We start from the raw sequence: 20,816 nt of genomic DNA, 5'->3' as shown, positions 1-20,816 counted from the left end.
GCCCTAACCCGTACGCTTTTCCCCTATCATTGAGATTAATTTATCAAGCTTCTCATCAAGATTTTTATACTGATTTTGAAGCTCTTTGACATCCCCAGAAAGCCGTTCCAATTCGCTTTTTTTTGCAACCGATTCAGGCTTTTTTGACGCTTGTCTATCCTCTTCTAATACGTCAACTAAGGCGAATATCGCTTCCTGGATAGACCGCTTTTTTGACGGCCGCGAGGCTGTAGCAGTCTTACGATATTCTGGTACTTTCCTATTATCAGACCCAGTATCATCCTCAGACGGCTTAAGCTCCTCTGGCGCTTGCTTTTTGGATTTTTGCAAGCCTGTTGAGACCAGTTGGTCTCGATATGCAAGCACCAACTGCGAATTTTCCTTATATTTGTTTTTTTCTGCCAACTTCTCAGCCTCATCTTTCTCATATCCGTCAATAAAGTCGTTCCATTGATCGATAAGCTCGTCCAACTCAGATGTAGCCTCCGCCTCTCTACCAGTAACGTATTGAGCCAGGTATAAGCGCCGTTTCTTAGAGAGCCTCTCGATCTGAGATTTGCACGATTTCCACGAATAAGAATGTCCAATAAGGCGCACAAATCTATCCTCAACAGCTTCCCAATATTTTCTCTTTGGTTTATAATCAAGTTTGAGGTCCAACGCGCATTTAAACAGCAGAGAAAGCTCTTCATCTTTGAGCGATCTCCCTCGCTTGTTATTCTTCACTTGAGATGCCGTATTTTGACTAATGGAAGCCTCATTCGAATCCGAGTCGTCAGTACTGTTATATGAAGTGGCTTGCGAATCGGTGGTACCCTGGGTATCGGTTGTAGGCTGCGAACGGACTGGCGGCGGTGGTGAGGAGGTTATTATAATATATTCGGTGGCCTGCAGCGCTGCAGCTGCTATATTAGCAGCCAATTGGCTCTCATTCGAGGTTGAGATTTGCGAATCCATACATATACTTTTTGAAATTGCTTTATGGATATTGTGCTAGTAAAGATATGTATGTAACTAACATTTAAATTAATTCCAAGCTTACGTACCCCAACAGGCCAGAGGTTTAGTCACATGACTTAGCGTCTTGGCGAAAGTTCGACAAAATGTCGAACAGTTCGACATTTTGTCGAACTTTTGCCAAGAAAATTATGTAATCAGTGTTCACCGCTTGCTCCTTTGAGAGGGCTGGGCGCCAAGCCGAGTTCGACAAAAGTTCGACACCCAGTGCGGAACACCACTATTAGGTCATGCTCGGCGACTTTAACTATAATGCGTTGGGCCAAGCCACCTTCAGAAAACTGGACAATTGGCTCATGTCTCAGCGACCGTTTCTACTACGTAGTACGATACTACCTAAGGGTGGTCTGCGTCCTACGTGTTGGATATCTGATACGCTAATCCCATTCTGGACGACCTTACTAATCGGTGAATCCCCGGAAAAACACAATTGCCGATCCTAGGTTTGGCACAATATCGACAGCCCTACTTTTGGATTCAGGATTGCTATTTTGCCACTATATTGTGTATATAAAGAGGATCAAGATGCGTAGCTAGCTGTGTTTTTAGAGAGTATGCAAATCAGAGTCAATTTATTCCTTACCCAGATTGTCCGCTCCTATCAGAGCCTAACCCCGTTCGGACTAGTCCCAAAAGATTCCAATACTACGTTCAAGTCACGTGGTGGATAACAGCTTGTCAGCGTGCTACACCCGTGGATCTCCCTCCGGCGCGGATCAACTATGATCCGAGAGTCATGTGACCTCCGTAAAGGGGTCAGCGCAGCTGTAGTTAGCTTAGATAACCAATAACAACAACTAGCACATTAACACAGCTGTATAACGGGTGCACTATCGTGGAAAGATGATGAATATGAGTGGTCTTTGTCTAGGTCTCCGGGGGACCAGTAACTTGTTAGAGCTCGGTTACGCTAGGATGAATACGGAATATAGGCAAATAACAAGAATTAGGAGCTAGGAATTTTCATGTATTGTTGCACACACTCTAATACAAAACTTGTCGGGAATGTTGACCTCTTTTATATGTGAAGTCCTATACAAACTAGATCATGAGATGACGTCCAGTCGAACTTTCTAGACATAGGCACGTAGAACTGATTGAATATGCCTATATCTCGTTAGTATTGTAACAGATTCCTTGACTCATTCCCAATTAGGGATAGCGTATTGCGTTCCAACAACAGTCCAGTCAAACTGTCAAAGACTTAACTATCTAAACCAGAGCAGGCAAAGTGCCGGGTTATCAATAATCCGATACTGTCAATATCGTTCTGGACGTGTCTCACATTCTTGCCATATTATCATTAGCGGCGAATCAAGGAGCACCCAAAGATAGCAATGAAGATCATCGCAAGTTCGTGTTTTGCGTGTTGCTTTTGAAATCGAGCCGGTCAATCGATTCGTGGAAGAGAGACGTTCGTGTTTGAGCCACATAACCGGGAATGTCGAAATGTCGGCCAATGCGAGAGGGTTCCCTCAAGCTCCTGAAATCAAGATTCGGGTGCAAAACCTGCAAGTTGGTTTACTCTTTCTTTTTTGGGACTTATAAGTAGTCACTAATTTCGAGCCAGAAGACGAAAAATCAAGTGTGGGGAGGAGAAGCCCCAGTGCGTACGATGCAGTAGCACAGGTCGGAAGTGCGAGTACTCAAGTACAATTATTGGTACACTCGCCCCGATTCCTCACGTTTCAAATCTTCACAAGACTCTCTCATTATCGCCAAATACAGGATCGCGTGAGCGTCGCGCTTTTGCCTATTATCTTCAGCACACAGCAGTGTCCATTGGCGGTGGGTTAGATGCTGATTTCTGGAACATTACCATCCCACAGATTTGCCAAAGTGAATCGGCCGTGTGGGATGCGATGATTGCAATTAGCTCACTATTCGAAGTCCCCAGGGCCTTTCATCATCTTGATTCTGTATCTCGTGGCCATTCTCAAAGTCTTGGGGAAAGCCAGAAAGATGCACTGGACTGGTATTCGCGCTCAGTGTCAGCTGTCCGTCGGGGAATCGAACGTGGCGCCATCGACTCTTTTGTTGGGCTGATCACGTGTATGCTATTTATCTGTATTGAGTCATTACTGGGGAACATGGAGGAAGCTATTCTCCTCTACAGACAAGCTGTGCATCTTATACTCACTCTATGGGCACAGAGATCCTTTGGCACCGTAACAGGAGCACAAATTTTATTGTTAAAGGACACCATTATTCCCATTTTTATCCGCTTGGCATCATCCTCTCCCAAGACCACTTGGGCCTTAACAATGACTATGGCACGCGAGACTGAATATACCTGCGCATTGCCACAAGAGTTTCGCTCTTTAAAAGCTGCTCGAGAGGCCATCGTTATGTTAGCTGCGGAGGTCACCGTCTTCGAACAAACTTGCGAGCAATATTTACAAAAGTCACAGGCCTGGAATATATCCGAAGACATGATGAGTCAACAGGGTTTCCTATCAGCGAGGCTACAAAGCTGGCATACTGCTTTCACTAACTTCTTGGGTTCTCAGCGCGCAAAAGGCGACTTATCCCCATTCCATGTCAGCATTGATGCACTCCTTTCCTCTTATCACGAGATGTTATTAATCATCCTCGGTGTCTGCAAATCGCCATTACGCATCACGACTGATGCATACACAGAGAACTTCCGAGCCATAGTTGAAAAATCTTCAATTGCTTTAGGAGACTTAGGGCGAGAAGATGGCGTACGGGCGCCGTATACGTTCGAACTCAGTGTCGGTCTTCCGCTCTGGTTCACATGCATTAGGTGCCGTGAATCCAGGATTCGCCGTGCAGCCCTCGCTCTACTGCGACGGACGCATCAGGTGCAGGGGCTCGCGAAGCGAGACCACGGAACCGCGCTCGTCGAAGTAATCATGATGCTGGAGGAAACTTCAGCGATATCAGTAAATGCAGCTGAAGACGGAGCTAATTTTACATTCTCGCAACCTTTCAATAAATGCATTAATCATAAGTCCCACTCTCAAGACAGCGGTCCTTTCGACACTCTGGAGGCCGAAGTTGCCGCACGCTCAACACCTCAATGTACACATAGGAAAACTGAAAAAGGAGTAATTAACTTCATTCCTCAGGAGGCACGAGTCCGACCTCATGGAGCTTTTCGACTAGGGGACGAGCTTCCCCCTGAGTTGACAGAACAAGACATTGCTACGTCGAATCTACAATGCGGTCAAACATATCTGCATATCTCGCGGAACGAGCGGGATCTAACCAACAACAGTTGGAGAATGGTGCACGATTTTATACCTCTTGTCCTCTGAATAAACATTTCGTCTGGAGCCTGCAAATGACAAGGACACTGACGTGGGAACATGTACGAATGCGCACGTAGATGACGTGCGTTCCAGGTCGGCGTCGTTGTCAGTAAGGACCAGGATTGACACGAATATGAGCCTTGGATCAAGCGATTCGGAACCAGCCAACGGGGTTGCGACGTAGGGGACGTACGGTTCGGATTTGCGAAGGGTGAGATACGCGAATCTGTGGGTTGTGGGTTGTCGGTTGTTGAAACGTGAGACATTTGTACGATCTGTACGATACAGAGGTGCAGTTCGGAGGACTTACTATGGTCTACCCAGGTAACTTCGTTAGTATGGTGCACGGATCACATATACCAGCCTATCAACTTCAAATATTTTGCCATTGAATTAATCCTAAATTGTACTATCTAATATGGAATGGGCCCTCCCTCTGCATCTATTACTGCTTGACAGCGAGCCTGCATGCCATCAATAAGCTTAGCAAGAAAGCTATCTGGTACTGCATCCCACGCAGCTCGTACTGCTTGCCTAAGTAAATCATAAGATAATTCATCATCCTCAGGATATCTTTCATCAATCCAGCTCTTCATCCAGTCCCAAACTGTTTCAATAGGATTAAGATCAGGTGAAAAAGACGGCCAGTATATTGGATATATACCCCGTGAATGAAGCTCTTCCCTTGTAAAAGCACCAGAGTGTCCTGGAGCCCCATCTTGCATTGACTGCAAGCCTTCTGATCTCAACAAACGAAGATATCCATCAATAATAGGCACGGTTCTTTGACAATAAGTCTCAGCTTTGATAGTGCCCCATTCTTTTTCCCAGAATAAACATGGACCTTTAGTATTTCCGTGAATAGAGCCCCAAAACATCCATCCCCAATATCTCTGTCTTCTAGATCGAAGACAAGTATCGTCGTATTCTTCGCCAGTCGTACGAGTCACATAAATCCGGGTATGGCACTCTGAAGTAACCCAAGTTTCATCAGTCCATAAAATCTTATTCCATTGTTCAATTGTCCAATTAACATGTTCTAAGGCCCATATAAGTCGTTGCCGTCGATGTTCTGGACTCAAATCAGGCTTGCGAAGGGCCTTACATCGTGTATAGCCTCTTTTCCTCAAAGTATAAGCAAGTGTAGTGGGAGATACACTAAGATTAAGTGCTCTGATAACCTTATGATATGGCATGCGTCGGTTCTTCTTAGATTGAGATATCCAAGCAATAATCTCATCCATCTGGTCATCGGAAAGCTTAGGTGTAGCTCCACGAGGCTTCTTAGGAGTCACTTGTAAAGCCTGACAAGCATATTGGGCTTGGCGATAGTTAATATGAAGCTGCTCAGAAATTTGCTGATAGGTATGTAAAGAATATGATCACAGGTCACGTGATGACTAGTGATTGTCGGAACTAAAACGTAATACCATTTCACCAAAAAGGACGCCCTTAAAGGGAATTTGGTATTTTTGAGGTATTTGCGAGTGTGTGTGTGTCCGTGTGTGTGTATTTAACGGCCGTGGTTCGTGACTCGCACGCTTCCCACCGATCCCTACTGGGACATAGGCCGCCCAGGGGTAAACCTCGGGTTTCAGGATCTATATCAGATTTATGTACAGTCAATAGACTCTTTGGCGCATTTCCATAGCTGCCGTGGTCTTATAGGGAGGTCCACTTCTGAGTGGGTTTTGGGTATTTGCTAGCTGCAATGGTCCACCTACGCTCCAAGACCCGTAATTCTACCATCATAGTAATTGAGCAGAGAGTTTAAAAGAGAGAAGGAAAGAGAGAAGGAAAGAAGAAAAAGAGAGATATAAAGGGGAAGTAGGGCTGACTTAGCTAGGTGCTAAGGAGAGGTTGGCGAGGACAGATGTCCTCAAAGAAACAGGTCTCTGCTAGCCATGTGGCTAGCCTTTGTGTTCCTTTTGCAGTGCCTAAAAGAAAAGAGATAACTTTAGAAGGGGGTCTAGGAGGACGAGGGGCTCGTCTCTTAGCTATATAGTAGAAGAAGAAATGTAGAAATGCTTTTTATGCTTCGCATTAACAGAGAAGATAAGCATTATTATGATTGAAATGTTCATGGTAGTCCGCAAAGTCTCCATGACTAGTATGGGCTGCTATGATATGGCCAAGATCAAGTCGGTTAAGTTAAAGCTCTCTAGAGTGCTTAGGAGAAGTAGTTATTTCTAGATCTTAGTATGTCTGTGGTGCTATAGTCTGCCACCGTGTCTGAGCTGTGGAAAGGGATTAAGTCTTGGCGTATCTCTTTAGCAAGGCGTATGAGGACCTGTATGGAGAGAGGAGGATAGAGGCAGCTCCTTTCCTAGTAGTGAGATTAGCTGCTTCGTTCTTAGGGATTTTGGTGTGTCCAGGGACCCATCGGATTTGGATTGATCCACTTTTGGTATGTGGAAGCCTTTCGCGTAGTGGCCAGGCGGCTGTAAGGGTATAAAATGATTCAAAGACTTCTTGAGAGGATCCTGTAGAGGGACATAGGAGGCGCATAGCAACTTCTAGGTTGTCAAGACAGATCCATAAGTTAGTAGCAAATTGAGCTGTTGGGTATGCTATTGCTGCTTAAGCACCAGCTAGGGCTGCTTCTGCTTCTGCGTCAAAGACCTCTTTCCCATGTTCATATGAGAGTGAGGAGCGGAGGAACTAATAGTGTGCTTGAAATCTAACATAACTACCACTAGCATATCTATTTTTAAGCCTAGATCTATCTGAAAAGATTGTGATATCAGAGCCAGGAATGGTACGTTGGAAATTTAGGAAATCAGCTGCGGCCTGTTCCTTAGTGCGTCCCATAGGAGCTCTTATTTGAGCTTGGGCATTCTTATGTGACTCACGTGGGTATCAGGAAGAATATTGGAGAGGATTTATCTGTTCAGAGTCAGGGAGGGCTAGCACTTGGCAGGCAAATCAACTGATTTGTCAGCCGTTTCTAGCAACCTGTTCTGCGCGTCTTTGTAGTGGGTGGTATGGATCAAGACGCCATAGGCGGATAGATGCTAGAAGGGCTATTTAATTTAGTTTAATTTCTGGAGGCGAGAATCCAGACTCTCGGTATAGGATAGATGTTGGGGTTGTACGAAAAACTAGGAGGACTGCTCTTGCGCCTGTAACTATTACTTTGGTTAGCTTTCTAAGATGTTCCTTAACTTAATTTAAGATCTAGCGGGGCCCAGAGCGAGTATAGTCTGGCCACCAGGTTTTAGCACCATAGTATGCTTTTGAAAGGACATAGGCTGATATAGCCTATTGTAGTAGGTAAGGTTTAACTCCTCAAATAGTATTCCCCAGGGAACGAAGGGCATTAGCTATAGTAAGAGCTTTAGATGCTGTTTTACTAATATGCTACTTAAAGATTAGTTTTTTATCATAGAGGATTCCTAGCTAGCGTAGATATGGCCATTTAGTGTTTTCTAAGATTGTGATAGATCCAGCTTTCACTAAAGATATATAGATAGAGTCCTGGTCTGTTTTGTGTCGGGAGAAATGGAGGAACTCGTATTTATCTGGTGCGAATATGATGCCCTCTGCGGCACCCTAGTCAAGAGCTTCTTAAAGAGAGTTTGATAAGGTTTGGCAGTTAGTAGCAAGAGATGGAGAGATCGCCAGGTCAGCTGCATCGTCCGCGTAGCTAAATCTGTTCCTTGGGTTCCCTAGGCAGAATAGAGGCACTATGTAGAGCATGAAAAGGATGCTAGAGACTGGGGATCCTTGTGGTAGACCATAGGCAATATCTGTTGAGGGGCTAGTCTCTCCATCAAGTCGGATCTGAACTGATCTCCCAGTAGCGAAGGACGCGATCCAGAGGACAAGGTTAGTAGGCCAGCCCTGCTCGCGTAGTCTGCGGATTAGTCTGCCAGGGAGCACGGCATCAAATGCGCCCTTGACATCTAGGGTAAGAAGCGAGGCAGTCATACATTAATTTAGTGCTTGCTCAACATCGTGAGTTAGGCAAGTAGTTAGATCAATTGCAGATCTTAGTGGAAGAGCCCCAAACTGTTGCCTTGCCAATACTTTGTAGTGAATAGAGATCCATGCCATATTTTGTGCTACTAGGCGCTCAAGTCCTTTGCCAAGGACTGAGAGGAGAGCAATTGGCCTATATGATCTGGGTGAGGACCAGTCAGTCTTCTTTGGTTTCTAGATAATTGCTAAAATTGCATGTTGGAAACATTTAGGGTGGTAACTGATTTTCAGGCATCCTTGGTATAGCATTAGTACCTTGTCCTTGATCAAAGGCCATGCTACTTTCATTATGCAAGTTGGAATTTCGTCTACACCAGGGGTTGTATTTCCTGCCTGTAGTATTGACTCCTCAACCTGCATCAACGATATCTCTGGGAAGTAGAGACTGGTGGAAGGCACTGCTGGGGAATCCAGAGGTATGTCTCCTGCTTCAGAAGAGTTCTGCAAAAGATTATAGACTCCAGAATTGTCGTTGGGACCTCCTGGTTGTCCGTCGGAAGTCTGCCTTTGAGCATAGGCCTAAGCAATAATTGTGCAAGGCTTTCTTGCAGTTATTATTTTACCATGGCTGTTCTATTCCTTGTGTCAGGGTTCTCTTAGCGGAGCCTCTATATGCTCCTTGGATTGTGGATGTTAGTTCTTCAGCAAGGGCATCAAGGTCTTCTTCTGTATTGGCTGCGCTCTTGATATTATCGAGATTAGAGGCGAGGAGAGAGAGGAAGCAGGTGTGGTCTAGTATATTAAATCTCAGTTTCTAGGCCGTTTCCTTGTATCTCTGGTCCCACGGGACAGTAGTGATAAGTGGCTGGTGATCTGAGGTTGCGTCAAGGTGGCTTGCTATGCTGGCTTTTGCTCCTGCGAGTGCTAGGGGGCTTAAGGCAAAACTGAGGTCTAACACATTACCTCTATCATGTGTGGGGCAGTCTGTATCCGAGATAAGTACTAATCCTAGGTGGTCCAACCACTCGATAAAGGGCTCTGCAAAAGTTGTGGAGCTGCTTTGTAGTGAGGGCTGCCATCTATTATGTAGTAGATTGAGATCTCCTGCAAGTATTATTGCTTGAGAGAAATAAGTGTCTAGTAGGGTTGTAAGAGCTTTCGCGGCTTCACCTGCTCTGATGCAGCCTGCTGGGGCATTATAGATGTTAACTATTAGAGCGGACTTTCCTGTGGGTGAAAAAATCTAAAGGAACAGGAGATCTAAGGCCTCTTTAGTGTCAGTTGTGAAGGGGCGTAGCTGGGAGGTCCAGATACCTATCTTCTTGCAAACATAGGTGAGGACTCGTGGTCGGCCACTTACTGCCTAGCTATCAGTAGGGGAGAAGCATTCATATGATGGGTGTTTCTTTATGATCTGTCGATTAAGATCCTTGAATATGTATGGTTCTTGGATTAGGATAATATCGATATCGCTAATGTATACCAATATGAGAGCTATTCCATGTGCAGCTGGCGCGTGGCCTACATTTAACTGTAGAATATTGAGAGGCATCTTTTAAATTAGGTAGTGATAGATTATATCTCCTGTTCAAGAAGAGAGGTAAATCTGTTTGGTGGCTGAGGGGTTGTGAAGCGGACTGCACGAGCTATGATTGGGGGATCTTCAGTAGAAGCATGAGGTGGAGGGGTTACTAGGCGGAAAGGAGAGAGTATCTTTCTAGCTAGGGACTAAGGAGATATTTTATCTAAGGCCATAGGTAATTCTTGTGTGCCTGTGGAGAGTTGAGAGCTGCATCCTCTATCAGTACGGGCTTTTGTAAGGTCTGTGGCGTAGGATTTGCAGATCTCTGCTTATTGAGTTTTGGTATATTTAGTGTTGCCTTTTGGGCGCAGGAGGCATTCTGGGAAATCAGCTGGATGTAGTCCATAGCAGTGTATGCATCTGAGAGGGCACTGATGAGGCTCTAGGGCTGTGTAGCAGTTAACATGTCCCTATTCAGTATGCTCTGAGGAGCTACAGAGCTGGCATCGAGAGGGGCGGGCACAGGATCGTGCATTATGCCATTTCTAGCATTATGTGTATTGGGTAACTGTTGTTCTCTTAGAGAGGTGACAAGCATTAGTGATAGTGCTAAAAAGACGTAGCTAGATAGGCACGTAGTGATTTTATGCCTTCTGGGAAGTTGACAAACTAGCTTGAGGAAAGAGTATTAGGATTGATAGCACTTGTAGCGGTCTCACTGATAGATATAGGCTTGAGCCTTGTAGTTTCACTGATTTCTAAGGATAGTAGTGTAGGATTGACAGGGATTAGAGAGTATCGGCCATCCAAGATTTGGCCAATTTTTCTTGGTATATTGGTGACTTGGTACGAGACCCATCGGGAGCTGCGTTATATCTGGTAGTTAACAAAGAATGTAGAGATAATCTCTTTTTGGGCCTCAAGGGCTAGGAGGACTTCTGGAGATGAGGGACATAGTGCAAAGCCAGTCTTTGTGGCTTGAACTTCTTTTAGTGCTGGACTGTTTGAGTTTAGTTGAGACTGTAGGCTAGAGTAGATGGCGTAGGCTTCTATTTTTCTAGCTGCATGGTTAGCTGGGAGGCGTACGAAGAGCCAGTTGTTAGGAAGGGGTTGTTTCACCAGAGGCATAGGCTTTTTAACATGGGCTTTGGAGTGAGTAGTGGGAGTTGATTTGACCGGGGCATATTGGGTAATAGTTGCATAAGTCGACTGTTCAAGGCCTGAGAGGGGACGTGAGGGAGGGGGTGATGGGGGTAAGGAATTTGGGGTGGGGGAAGGGGACAGGGCAGGTAGAATGGAGGTCGTCGAGATACCGCTGATATAGGCGTTGAAATGTCGTTGGGCTACTGAGGCGAGGTCATTGCTTAGAGTGGTGAGGGCTCTTAGTAGGTGAGGGGCCAGGCCGGTGGTTTGGCTGCGATGTTTATCGAGGAATGCAGCTATAGGGCTAAAGATCTTCTGTCCTTCAGAAGCTCTTGTTGTGGCTGCAGACGTGGATTCTAGTAGGGCTGTCTGTAGAGGGCCATCTGTACCAGGGCCTTTACGTGCCATGGTGTTGCTGGACGCGTTGAGACGCGTCAAAGGCCGCACTTCTGGTGGCTAGGTGGTAGAGAGGGGTGAGGAGTTTGAGCCTCTGACTGTTTGATATAGGTAATTGTAAGGAATTCGTCTATCAACTCGAAATCGAAGCCTGCCACCCACCATGGGATCCATGGTAGAAACTTGATATATTGTGTATCGGAACTTGCAGTGCACTAGCACAAACTCAGTTAAGCTTAATACTCAAAGATATCTTTATAGTGGAAATATCGATATTGACCTTATTCTGCCCACTCTTCTATCTACATCTTAAGGGGATTGTTGGACACTATTTATGCTTGAGAATCCCATCCACGCAATCTCAAATAGAAGATTCTCGACACAGAGCTGTAAAGTTGATTCGTAGATTCAATCTTGTGACTTCAATTCTCGAATTTTCCTTGTATCAATGTTGTAGGCTTTCCTTGATTAGGTTTAGCTTACCTAATCCTCGACATTGTGGCGTGACCACGTGGCCAAGCTTTACCCTCTTCCCCTATCCCGGTACAACGTTCCTCTGGCTCCGTTGCTTCAGGAACATCAAATCTGACGTGCTTCTGAATGGCATCCTGCTCAGCCGTCACATCGGATAATCTTTTATTTCTTAATACATTAGTCTATCCGCGATGTGCTAATCTATTAGCTATGACTTCTTGATTCTTGTGACACGTACGTCGACTTCATTAGCTCCCAACTCTACATAACCTTCCATTTTGGGTCGGGTAGTACGGAATCTGACCCGTGACATACCAATCCTCAGAGCCAACCGCAGTGATAGCGTACAGCAACCCCCACGGATCATACTGCTGCTTCATTGAGTACAGTCGCGCGTAGTTGCTGCCATAGAACGATTGCTGGAAATCCGGCTCGTTGATGTCTGCCTCATTTAGGTACGCGCCAGAGCCGGGACTCACATCTCGCCACGTCTGCAACCGCTTCTTCAGCAGCTGATTGGCAGCTGCAATATCATCAGGCGTTGCTGACTGCGCCCAGACAGCGCCCAGCATTGTGTGAGAGAGCATGTCGCGCCAGGCCGGGTTCACAGCGTTGTCCTGGTTGACAGTAGGATTGACGGCAGCTTTGAAGTTGTATCCCAATATCATGCCGGCCTCAACAGCGGTATTGCGGAGCGCGGCCGATTGGGCGGCGAGACTGGTTTCATTTTCCCAGTTCCTACGTGGAAACAGGCGTGAGCCGGTGTGATAGGTCCAGCTGCCCACCACTTCAGTGGACGCGGGGAAGGTCGTGGTGAAGGCGTTCAAAACGCCGTCATACTCAGCGTAAACGACGTCCTGAGGTGGCATGCCAAGTGCTGTCAGGTTTGCGAACAGAGGAGCAACGAACTCTTGCAGCTGCGCGGTGGTGTAATTATTGGCCCAGTGTGGTGACATGCTGAAGCTACAGCTGGACTCTGAAGTGCACGAGATGGACCAGTAGCGGTAGTGGCCGGCGTCGGCGTAGACAGGGAACGTAGCCCACACGGCGTACATACCCTCCCAGAAGGTGCAGTCTGTGATAGTATGGCTGGTGCCGAACGAGAAAGTCAAGGTAGTGATGGGTAGCTTGGGATACGCGCGGATGACGAGCGAGGTCACCACTCCGAAGGTGCTGCCACCGCCTCCACGGAGCGCCCAGAATAGGTCCGGATAGCTTGTCTCAGAGACCGAGACGAAGCGACCGTCGGGAAGGACGATTTCCAGGGCAAGAACCTGGTCAGCGGCCATGCCGTACATCGACATCAGAGGTGAATGGCCACCGCCTGCGATGTAGCCACCACCGAGGCCGACAGTCTAGAAGGGAACTTATCAACGATACATCATGCAGAACGGTCGATTTATGGTGCACCCACCCTTGCAACTCCACCAACGACATCAAGGCCAAGGCTATCGGCAAACTCGTAGACCTGCAACGTTTCAACTCCAGCCCCGATCTTAAGGGAGGGACCGCTATATGAGCCGATGGTGAACTCGGGACCGAGGTACTGGATATGGTTCAAATGACTGGTCCACACAGAGAGGGAGCCCGCGCCGACGTTTTTGGAATTGAAGTCGTGGCCCTGGTTTTTGATGCTGAGACGTAGGTTCAAACTGCGAGCGAAGTTGACGGCCAGCTGGATCTGAGCCACATTGGTCACATTGACAATGTACGACGGCATGCCGCCGAGCGTGCAGGTTGCATTTGTGGGACCGAGAGCTGGGGGTAGGCAGGTCACACCCTCGAAGAGTGGCCAGTCAATACCGGTGGGTTGAGATGATCTTGTTTTGCAGTTAGCGATGGGCGGGGGAAGCCATAGGGTAGGATACAAAGGTAAAATACTGGAATTCTGGAGAGCTCCATTGCGAGGTGATAGTCGTACACTCGTCTGGGTTGTACTGATACCAATCAGAGTAACAAGGCGCGGCAACTGGGACGCTCTTGATGAGGCCACCGCCAAGAAGCAAATCAAGAACGAACCATACGATGTCCGGCGGCCACGCGAAATCACCTGGTAAAGCCTTGCAACTGGCTGATTTCAGTTTCGCCGTGGTAGAAGATGCATCGCCAAAATTGAAATACTCAATGCCTGTCAAGTTCAACGTCGTGAGGTTCGCAATGACCTCGGGCGTCAACTGCGTTGACTCAAACGAGAAGTAGCCGACGCCTGAATCGGACGAGTCGGGAGACACTTCAACTGCGCCACGCGCGACTGTCGTTGCATTGGCAGCTGCAGGAGAAAAAGTCAAGAAATGTTCAAAAAAAAAAAAAAAAAACAAAAAAGTCCCGAATCGTAGCTACAAGACAGATATCACACAAAACAGTCATGAGCTCATACCGACGACCTGATTTCCATCACGGATTGTCTGGGTCTGAGTGAACGGCAGAGACGCGACCGCTAGCAGGAAGACCTTGATAGCGACACTAGTCACCATGGTGCTGAAATAGCCGAAGCAATTCAGAGGCGATGGTGTCCGGTCTGGAGATGAATGTGACGGATTTGTAGACTTACAGCACGGAACCAGAGCCTGAGGCAGAAAGGATGGAAGTACAGGTAGCAAACCCCAGGTAATCCCGCGAAATGTCGCGGCCGGCCAGATAACGCAGTAGCAAGCGGTCTTGGCGCGACATGACCTTCGTATAGCCCGGTTATATGGGGGTCACCACTGGCTGAGAAATACTACCAGAAATCTGCATTTGGAGCCGTGCGGGCTAGTCCTCGTACAAGACCATACCATTATACCAACGCCCCTATTTACCTAGGCAGGCGGTTAAGGAAGCGGTCAGTTTCCGCGAGAGACCGATAAGATAATGAGGCTCTAGAAGATGTCATGTGTGCTCGAGCTAAGTGGTGAGGTCGAGGGTTGATATCAACACCTCGACTAAAACGGGCTAGTCCCAATACCGTCCTTCACCGCCTGGTGCTGTCGGAACTAATACCATTTCACCAAAAAGGACGCCCTTAAAGGAAATTTGGTATTTTTGAGGTATTTGCGAACCGTTCCGTAGTTCGACTTCTGTATTCTGCTAGTCACGTGATTTTATTTCCAACAGGTGCACGGAACCACGTGATGCACGGTATCGCGTCAAAACGCGAAAAACAATACAGACTTCAAAGCGCGATAAATCAGTCAAAATGGGTGCAATTGAGGATGCGATTGAATATTTGAATTTCTTGGAAGAAGGCGAACAGATGACACCCACCTTGACTGCAAAAATGCTTGGTGTTAGTTGTTCAACGCTCTCGAGAAGATACCGAGGTGTTACGGGCTCAAAAGAGGAGCAATACGACAATCAACGATTACTCAATAACCAACAGTCTCAAAAGCTTATACAATGGATAGATATGCTCTGTGAGCACGGTATACCACCTACGCCTTCAATGATTGCAAATTCGCGTATGAGATAACCAGTAGAAAGCCCGGAAAAAGCTGGGTTTCTCGCTGGTTAAAGAAGCGTCCAAATGCGTTGATTTCTCGCTATTCTACGGGCATTGACAACAATCGAAAAAGAGCGGATTGTGCATGGAGTTATGCTCTATATTTTGAGCTTATAAACCAGAAAATTGAGCAATATAATCTTCGGCCGAATCAGATTTACAATATGGATGAGAAGGGCTTTGCAATTGGGGTTATGACAAAAGAAAAAAGAGTTTTTTCTCGTCAATATGAGATTTATTGAATATTGTGATAGAAACAGGATCTTATTGGCAATATTTCCGGCACATGCGACACATACTTTACAGACTCTTGATGTTGGCTTATTTGGACCTCTTGCCACTTATTATACGATGGCTTTACGCAAATTTCTTGATGAAAGCCAGGGCTTGAGCCGTATTACTAAACGCGACTTTTTTCGGCTTTTCTGGGCGAGTTGTGAACTATCTTTTACTAAGAAAAATATCAGCTCTGCCTCCAAAAATACGGGCCTGATTCCTTTCAATCCGGAGATCATTTTACAGCGATATAATGAGAAATCCACCAGCCGGCCAAGTTCAGCTAGTTTTACAGCTTCAATTCTCTCAGCTGAAGATTGGAGATATATTCGTCAATTTGTTAAAGTGGTTGAGGGCAAAAATCCAAGCAAAAACATGAAAAAGCTAACCAATACGGTTATACAACTTTCTACCGAGGTTGTACTGTTCAGATTACGTCTTAAGAGCCTAGAGATGGCTCTTAAAAGAGAGAAAAAGCGCCGGATTAGGAAAAAGCCATTATCATTGGATTTACCTAATGAAAAGGAAGGTAGTGCAATCTTTTTCAGCCCTTCAAAGGTTTAGCAAGCCCGCGAACTATAGCAACAAAAGAGGATCAAGCCGCGCAGGAAAACGCTAGAAAAGATGATAAAAGACTTCAAAAACAGCTTCTAAAGGAAGGTAGAGAGCAAGAAAAGCAAAAAAGAGATCAAATCCGTCAACAAATACGAGAAGAACGCGCGCAACAGGCTGCTGAAAAACAACGCCAAAAGCTTGAGCAAAAAGCAGTCAAGGAAGCAGATTTACAGCTTAAAAAATGCCCTGACTACAGCGAAGCTCCGTACGAACCGAACGAACCCAAATTCAAAGAAATTGAATCCCAAACAGAGTAGTGAGGTCAAGGATGAGGTTATTGATGAGGTTATTACTACAAATCGCCGAAGCCGCCAGATTCTACTCCCCAGCGTTATCGCTAGGTAAAAATTAGTTCATTAGATTTGCGGTTGTTTATTTAGGAATATCACCATTTGTGGGAGGGACGCTGATTCGCGCGCCCGCGACGCGTCCCCCAAATTAGGACTAGCGCTCCCGCAGACGCTAAAAAAGGCCTCCTTCCGGTTTAGCGTGATCACTTCGGGTCTAGCGTCATTGCTGGTGGATCTCCTGAAGTATATAAACCGCAAGTGCGTCGCTCAACGACGACGGCCGTTCTCCTTTCGCATTTTCTCTCGCTCAAACCAACAACGACGGTGCCGAGCCAACTGAACAAAACTGGAAGGATCCGGTGTCTCACCTAGCCCCACTGCATGCAGCACTGTGCTTCGCTCAGCGACGGCAGATGCTGCCAGATTAGTCGATAGCTGGAGATTTTTTCGCAGCGTCGTGATGGAGCTGCAGATGCATGAGAATTGGATGCAACCCAAGTCGTCATCATTCTAGGCAGCAGTGGACGATCGGCGATTCTTCGCGAATCCGTCATCAACCAGTCTTTGGAAAACGGCTGAGGAGAGGTCCTGAGATGTCCGACGCTGTGCATGCGACTCAACAGCGACCCAACAGCGACGCCACTGATGAGCTCAGATCATGTATCGTCATCCTGGTTGGCTCTGCGGTGAGAAATGGCTGTCTGATGCGACAGTACAGCCTCAAAAAAATGCCTCACAGGGGGGGCTGAGGACCAGGGGACGGAAGGAAGATACAGCCAATGAAAAACTCACCGTACATCCAGGTGATTGCTTTGATGGAGAAGATGGAGACAAAGCGAGTCAGCTATGACTAGCGAACGCCATCCATAGGTCGGGTTTCACATCCTTTCGTGAGGCGTCGATGGTTAGAAGAGTTGCCCGATGTGATAGTGGCGCGCAGAAGTCGTCTCGCTGGGATATAGCACAGGCTCATGAATGGTAGTGCTGCCAATCAGGAAATTCGCGCTTTAGAGAAGCTGATTTCGGATATTGCAGGACATGTCAGCTGCGATAGTCAAGGTGGCCCACTGCAGAGATCAACCTGCCGAGAAGAACCGGATAGCTTCGGTCTTTCCATGCTCAATCGTCCTGCCTGAATGTGAATGGGATCCGCCAAGGTTGAAATGTCGGCGTGTCGGTTGTGTGATGTGAGACTAATAAGGACGATTGTCCCCCGTTTCCTTTTTATGACGCTCAGGTTGCCATTCTCTCATCCTCTCCCGCCTCCATTTGTATTTTCTCCCTCTTTCCATATCCATCAATTTTCTTCCCTCCTGCAATGATGATCACGTTAGACGAGATTATCCCATATCAGCCTCCCCTCCCTCCCAAGCCCTCCATATCCTCCAAACCCCTACCACTGCCGTCAAAACCACTACCATTGATCCATCCTCTGCCACAAAAGCCCAGTTCCCGAGTTCAATCACCCTCCTACCCTGACCAACCTCACCAGTTCAATCAGAGATTCGTCCCAAACAGTCAAGAGCAGGCATCTCCAGAGTCCTCATACAGAAATGTTTTTGACAGGGAACTTGCAGAGTGGAGTAACACGACGGCCACCACCGCCGTTATGAGTACAGGTCTGGAGACTCCAGGGCAGGAGATACAGCATCACACTGGTAGTGAGAGCTTCGCAAATGGTTCCAGTAACCTATTGTTTAGTGAGTGGGGGATCCGCCCAGCTTTTCCAACAGGTGTCGAGGAAATATTGACGTAGTCCATTCCAGATTGTCCAAGCGACGTGCAACCTGCAAGCCACGATAACGGGGCCAGTTCAAGTATAGCGGCAGTGACCATACAGCCTGAACGGCCTCGCTTAACGCACAAAGAAACGACAAGATTGATGTGCGATCCAGAACTGGATGATGTTCATTCTTCTTCAAGTATGTAATTTGTTTAACTACCGATGCCTTCACAAGGACACAGAACGCTGATTCATTCGTTAAGTTTTCGGAACACCGAGCGAAGACACCGTTCATATTGATATCACAGACACGCATCTCAATGATACAGATGTGTCACACGTGAGTGGTTGGAATACGAATTCCCAGCTGGCAGAGATTCCGACACAACTACCTGAGGTTGATGTCGATGAGAGCCAGAACGCCGTCCGTGACAAAACGACTCAGAACCTAGATACCTCCCCTTCGAACATGATCTCAAGCGCGGGCCCGAGGACTAGTTCCGTGGTTCATATGGATGACAATGACCAACAAAATCCAAGCTCCTGTGACAATGATTCCTCGGCAGATGGGCCAACCTCTGGCTGCACTCGAGGTCTGACACCAGCATTTGAACAAAGACAGAACTGTACATCCAGAGATGCAGCCACAGCACAGCCTCCTAAGCCACGCACACGGAGATCAGCCAAACGCCCTCATCGGTCGCGCCCGAGGATGCAGACGTATCGAACAGAACCACCTGACGAAAGTGGTGATTCCGACGACTCAGACGATCAAGATTACGTTGACCGATCGCAGCACGTAGACGACCGAGCCCGTCCCACAAACAGACCAAAACATCAACCCGTCACAGATAGTAATTCAGTGAAACCGGAAGCGGATATCGCGTTCAAAATTGGAAGCCTGTCACTTCCAGACTTGAAGACTGTTCAGCGAGGAGTGCTCACCTGCGAGTTCTTTTCATCACAGATTATGTGTTCCTTCTCGTGGACAGTAGATCGAGAACACTTGAATCATTGTTCACCAAAATCCGACCATACGCCCGACCGAGGTCACGATCAATGTGAAATGGATATCACACAGGAACGAGACCTTCACACGTCCTCGAAAGTTGAAACCACAAGAAAGTTAAGAAAACAAAGGAACAGTCACTCGAACGCTCGAGAGGCAGGCTCTGGAAGAAAACACAAGCGCAGGAAGAAGTGGACGGAGGAGGAGAATTTTCGCTTGAAGCGGCTAAGAGAAGAGGAAAATCTTCCATGGACGCAAATAAAAGAGCACTTCCCCGACCGGACAGCAGGTGCAATCCAGGTTCAATACTCTACCACTCTCAAGGGGTTAGCAGCAAAGTCGTCCGGTATGACTCCAAATGATGAGGTCGACCGGAATACTACCTTTTCGCCAAATCGTAGGCAGTATTCTCTTCGGTCCCGCCGAGCTGTGGAGCGTTATTCGCCGTAGGCATTTGGTGACCAACATATATTCGATTACTTCAGAAAGCTAGCCAAGAAACTTTGTTAGCAGTCCATGCACTCCTCGGAATCGTCGAGAAATTTTTTGTGGTATGGTGTTTTTCCAACCACTTTTCTAGAGGGATTGCACTGCCATATTTTGTATAGAATTCAGAGAGAGCATCATTTAGGTCTGCAGTAAGTTAGTAAATGAATCCTGGCCGAGATCATCCAGCATACCATCCAATAACATCGGGTACGATGGCTGAAGAGTAAATCGAGAAGCTCTCTCCCGGTAAAGGATTAAAGAGTTCGGTACTGCAGTCCCTTATGAGGTTAGCTTATGAAAGCTTTAACGCTTGACACTGATATACTGCCTTTGGCAATGCGTAGGTAATGAGGGTTAGCGACTAGCTGACCATAATCCACAGCTTCCAGATAATTATCCTAGAATGATCCGGTGGTACTCGCATGGAAGAAGTCGTAACTATGCAGGTCGCTAGAAGAGCAGGCCTACCAGTTCCAAGAGTATCTGCTATGGAGAACATCCGGATATGCCGCACACAGCAGTATCAATTTCTGGTATTGAATTGGGTCAAGCATACGAAGCACTCAGTGATATGTAAAGATAGAGACTCATTGTTAGAGGATTTGAAGGACTGTCTGGAGACAATACGGAAATGGAAGAATCCATGGGGCAGGAACAGAACCTGTTCTCTACCAGGCTCACAGTGTTCGAATGATTTGCTCTTTGGCCTATGATCCGCTCTATCATGCGTGGTTTCCATCCAATCCCTCTAAGGTACCCAAAAAGCGAGAGAAACCGTGTTTCTAATTGATCTCCGATCACCTTTTCTGAGAGTCTAGGTAGATTGCAGTGAGAACTTGACGGATAAATATAGTAAGCCTTTCTATATTTTCCCCGATACCATACATTGCAAACCCTGCATTTTGTTGAGGTCTGCGCTTAGATTCGAATGACTCCATTACACGCTCCAGAATACACTGTGACCGTCAAGATTTTAGTGGCGCCCTTAGCGGCATTTCTTTATATTTTATTGGTTTACGTGGACGGTGTACTAGATGACCACAGGAACTATCCCCAATAGGGAAATTTTGCGAGTTACAGAAGACCAATCAGAGTACAGTAAATTTTTTCGCGATGATGCTCTCTGTACTAATATGCTCATGCTACGCATTTGCAAATTAGAAGCCGTAGGTCAAATAATCACTCTTC

At 46.8% G+C, this 20,816-nt stretch overlaps 8 protein-coding genes across 8 annotated transcripts, besides 6 other annotated features; 4 read left to right on the top strand and 4 right to left on the bottom strand.

Moving 5' to 3' along the window:
- Positions 1 to 3: 3 nt before the first annotated feature.
- On the bottom strand, positions 4 to 1,122 carry TSTA_107060 (uncharacterized protein; the record flags this gene model as incomplete). The annotated part of the gene is made up of 2 exons (XM_002486691.1): positions 4 to 964; positions 1,043 to 1,122. The coding sequence occupies 2 exons, from the start codon at positions 1,120 to 1,122 to the stop codon at positions 4 to 6; spliced, it is 1,041 nt and encodes a 346-aa protein (XP_002486736.1).
- Positions 1,123 to 2,466: 1,344 nt separating this feature from the next.
- On the top strand, positions 2,467 to 4,298 carry TSTA_107050 (uncharacterized protein; the record flags this gene model as incomplete). Its single annotated transcript, XM_002486690.1, has 2 exons — positions 2,467 to 2,532; positions 2,604 to 4,298. The coding sequence occupies 2 exons, from the start codon at positions 2,467 to 2,469 to the stop codon at positions 4,296 to 4,298; spliced, it is 1,761 nt and encodes a 586-aa protein (XP_002486735.1).
- A 407-nt stretch (positions 4,299 to 4,705) lies between these two features.
- TSTA_107040 (transposable element Tc1 transposase, putative) lies at positions 4,706 to 5,536 on the bottom strand (the record flags this gene model as incomplete). Its single annotated transcript, XM_002486689.1, has 2 exons — positions 4,706 to 4,899; positions 4,957 to 5,536. 2 exons carry the CDS (start codon positions 5,534 to 5,536, stop codon positions 4,706 to 4,708), a joined length of 774 nt encoding a protein of 257 aa, XP_002486734.1.
- Positions 4,709 to 5,659: a mobile genetic element.
- Positions 4,841 to 5,659: a mobile genetic element.
- A 670-nt stretch (positions 5,660 to 6,329) lies between these two features.
- Positions 6,330 to 8,729: a mobile genetic element.
- A 4-nt stretch (positions 8,730 to 8,733) lies between these two features.
- Positions 8,734 to 9,675: a mobile genetic element.
- A 930-nt stretch (positions 9,676 to 10,605) lies between these two features.
- TSTA_107030 (uncharacterized protein) lies at positions 10,606 to 11,286 on the bottom strand (the record flags this gene model as incomplete). Its single annotated transcript, XM_002486688.1, has 2 exons — positions 10,606 to 10,755; positions 10,822 to 11,286. 2 exons carry the CDS (start codon positions 11,284 to 11,286, stop codon positions 10,606 to 10,608), a joined length of 615 nt encoding a protein of 204 aa, XP_002486733.1.
- A 710-nt stretch (positions 11,287 to 11,996) lies between these two features.
- On the bottom strand, positions 11,997 to 14,222 carry TSTA_107020 (uncharacterized protein; the record flags this gene model as incomplete). Its single annotated transcript, XM_002486687.1, has 4 exons — positions 11,997 to 13,103; positions 13,163 to 13,568; positions 13,630 to 14,017; positions 14,126 to 14,222. The coding sequence occupies 4 exons, from the start codon at positions 14,220 to 14,222 to the stop codon at positions 11,997 to 11,999; spliced, it is 1,998 nt and encodes a 665-aa protein (XP_002486732.1).
- Positions 14,046 to 14,070: a microsatellite.
- Positions 14,223 to 14,923: 701 nt separating the features above from the next.
- Positions 14,924 to 15,284, top strand: TSTA_107010 (uncharacterized protein; the record flags this gene model as incomplete). Its single annotated transcript, XM_002486686.1, has 2 exons — positions 14,924 to 15,185; positions 15,208 to 15,284. The coding sequence occupies 2 exons, from the start codon at positions 14,924 to 14,926 to the stop codon at positions 15,282 to 15,284; spliced, it is 339 nt and encodes a 112-aa protein (XP_002486731.1).
- A 167-nt stretch (positions 15,285 to 15,451) lies between these two features.
- Positions 15,452 to 16,117: a mobile genetic element.
- TSTA_107000 (uncharacterized protein) lies at positions 15,956 to 16,374 on the top strand (the record flags this gene model as incomplete). Its single annotated transcript, XM_002486685.1, has 2 exons — positions 15,956 to 16,031; positions 16,067 to 16,374. The coding sequence occupies 2 exons, from the start codon at positions 15,956 to 15,958 to the stop codon at positions 16,372 to 16,374; spliced, it is 384 nt and encodes a 127-aa protein (XP_002486730.1).
- A 1,354-nt stretch (positions 16,375 to 17,728) lies between these two features.
- Positions 17,729 to 19,729, top strand: TSTA_106990 (uncharacterized protein; the record flags this gene model as incomplete). The annotated part of the gene is made up of 3 exons (XM_002486684.1): positions 17,729 to 18,107; positions 18,174 to 18,329; positions 18,394 to 19,729. 3 exons carry the CDS (start codon positions 17,729 to 17,731, stop codon positions 19,587 to 19,589), a joined length of 1,731 nt encoding a protein of 576 aa, XP_002486729.1. The 3' UTR covers positions 19,590 to 19,729.
- Between the last annotated feature and the right edge of the window lie 1,087 nt (positions 19,730 to 20,816).

The sequence above is a fragment of the Talaromyces stipitatus genome, genomic scaffold, assembly GCF_000003125.1.
Source record: "Talaromyces stipitatus ATCC 10500 scf_1105507295511 genomic scaffold, whole genome shotgun sequence".
Classification (NCBI taxonomy): domain Eukaryota; kingdom Fungi; phylum Ascomycota; class Eurotiomycetes; order Eurotiales; family Trichocomaceae; genus Talaromyces; species Talaromyces stipitatus.
This window is presented reverse-complemented; position numbering and strand designations above follow the sequence as displayed.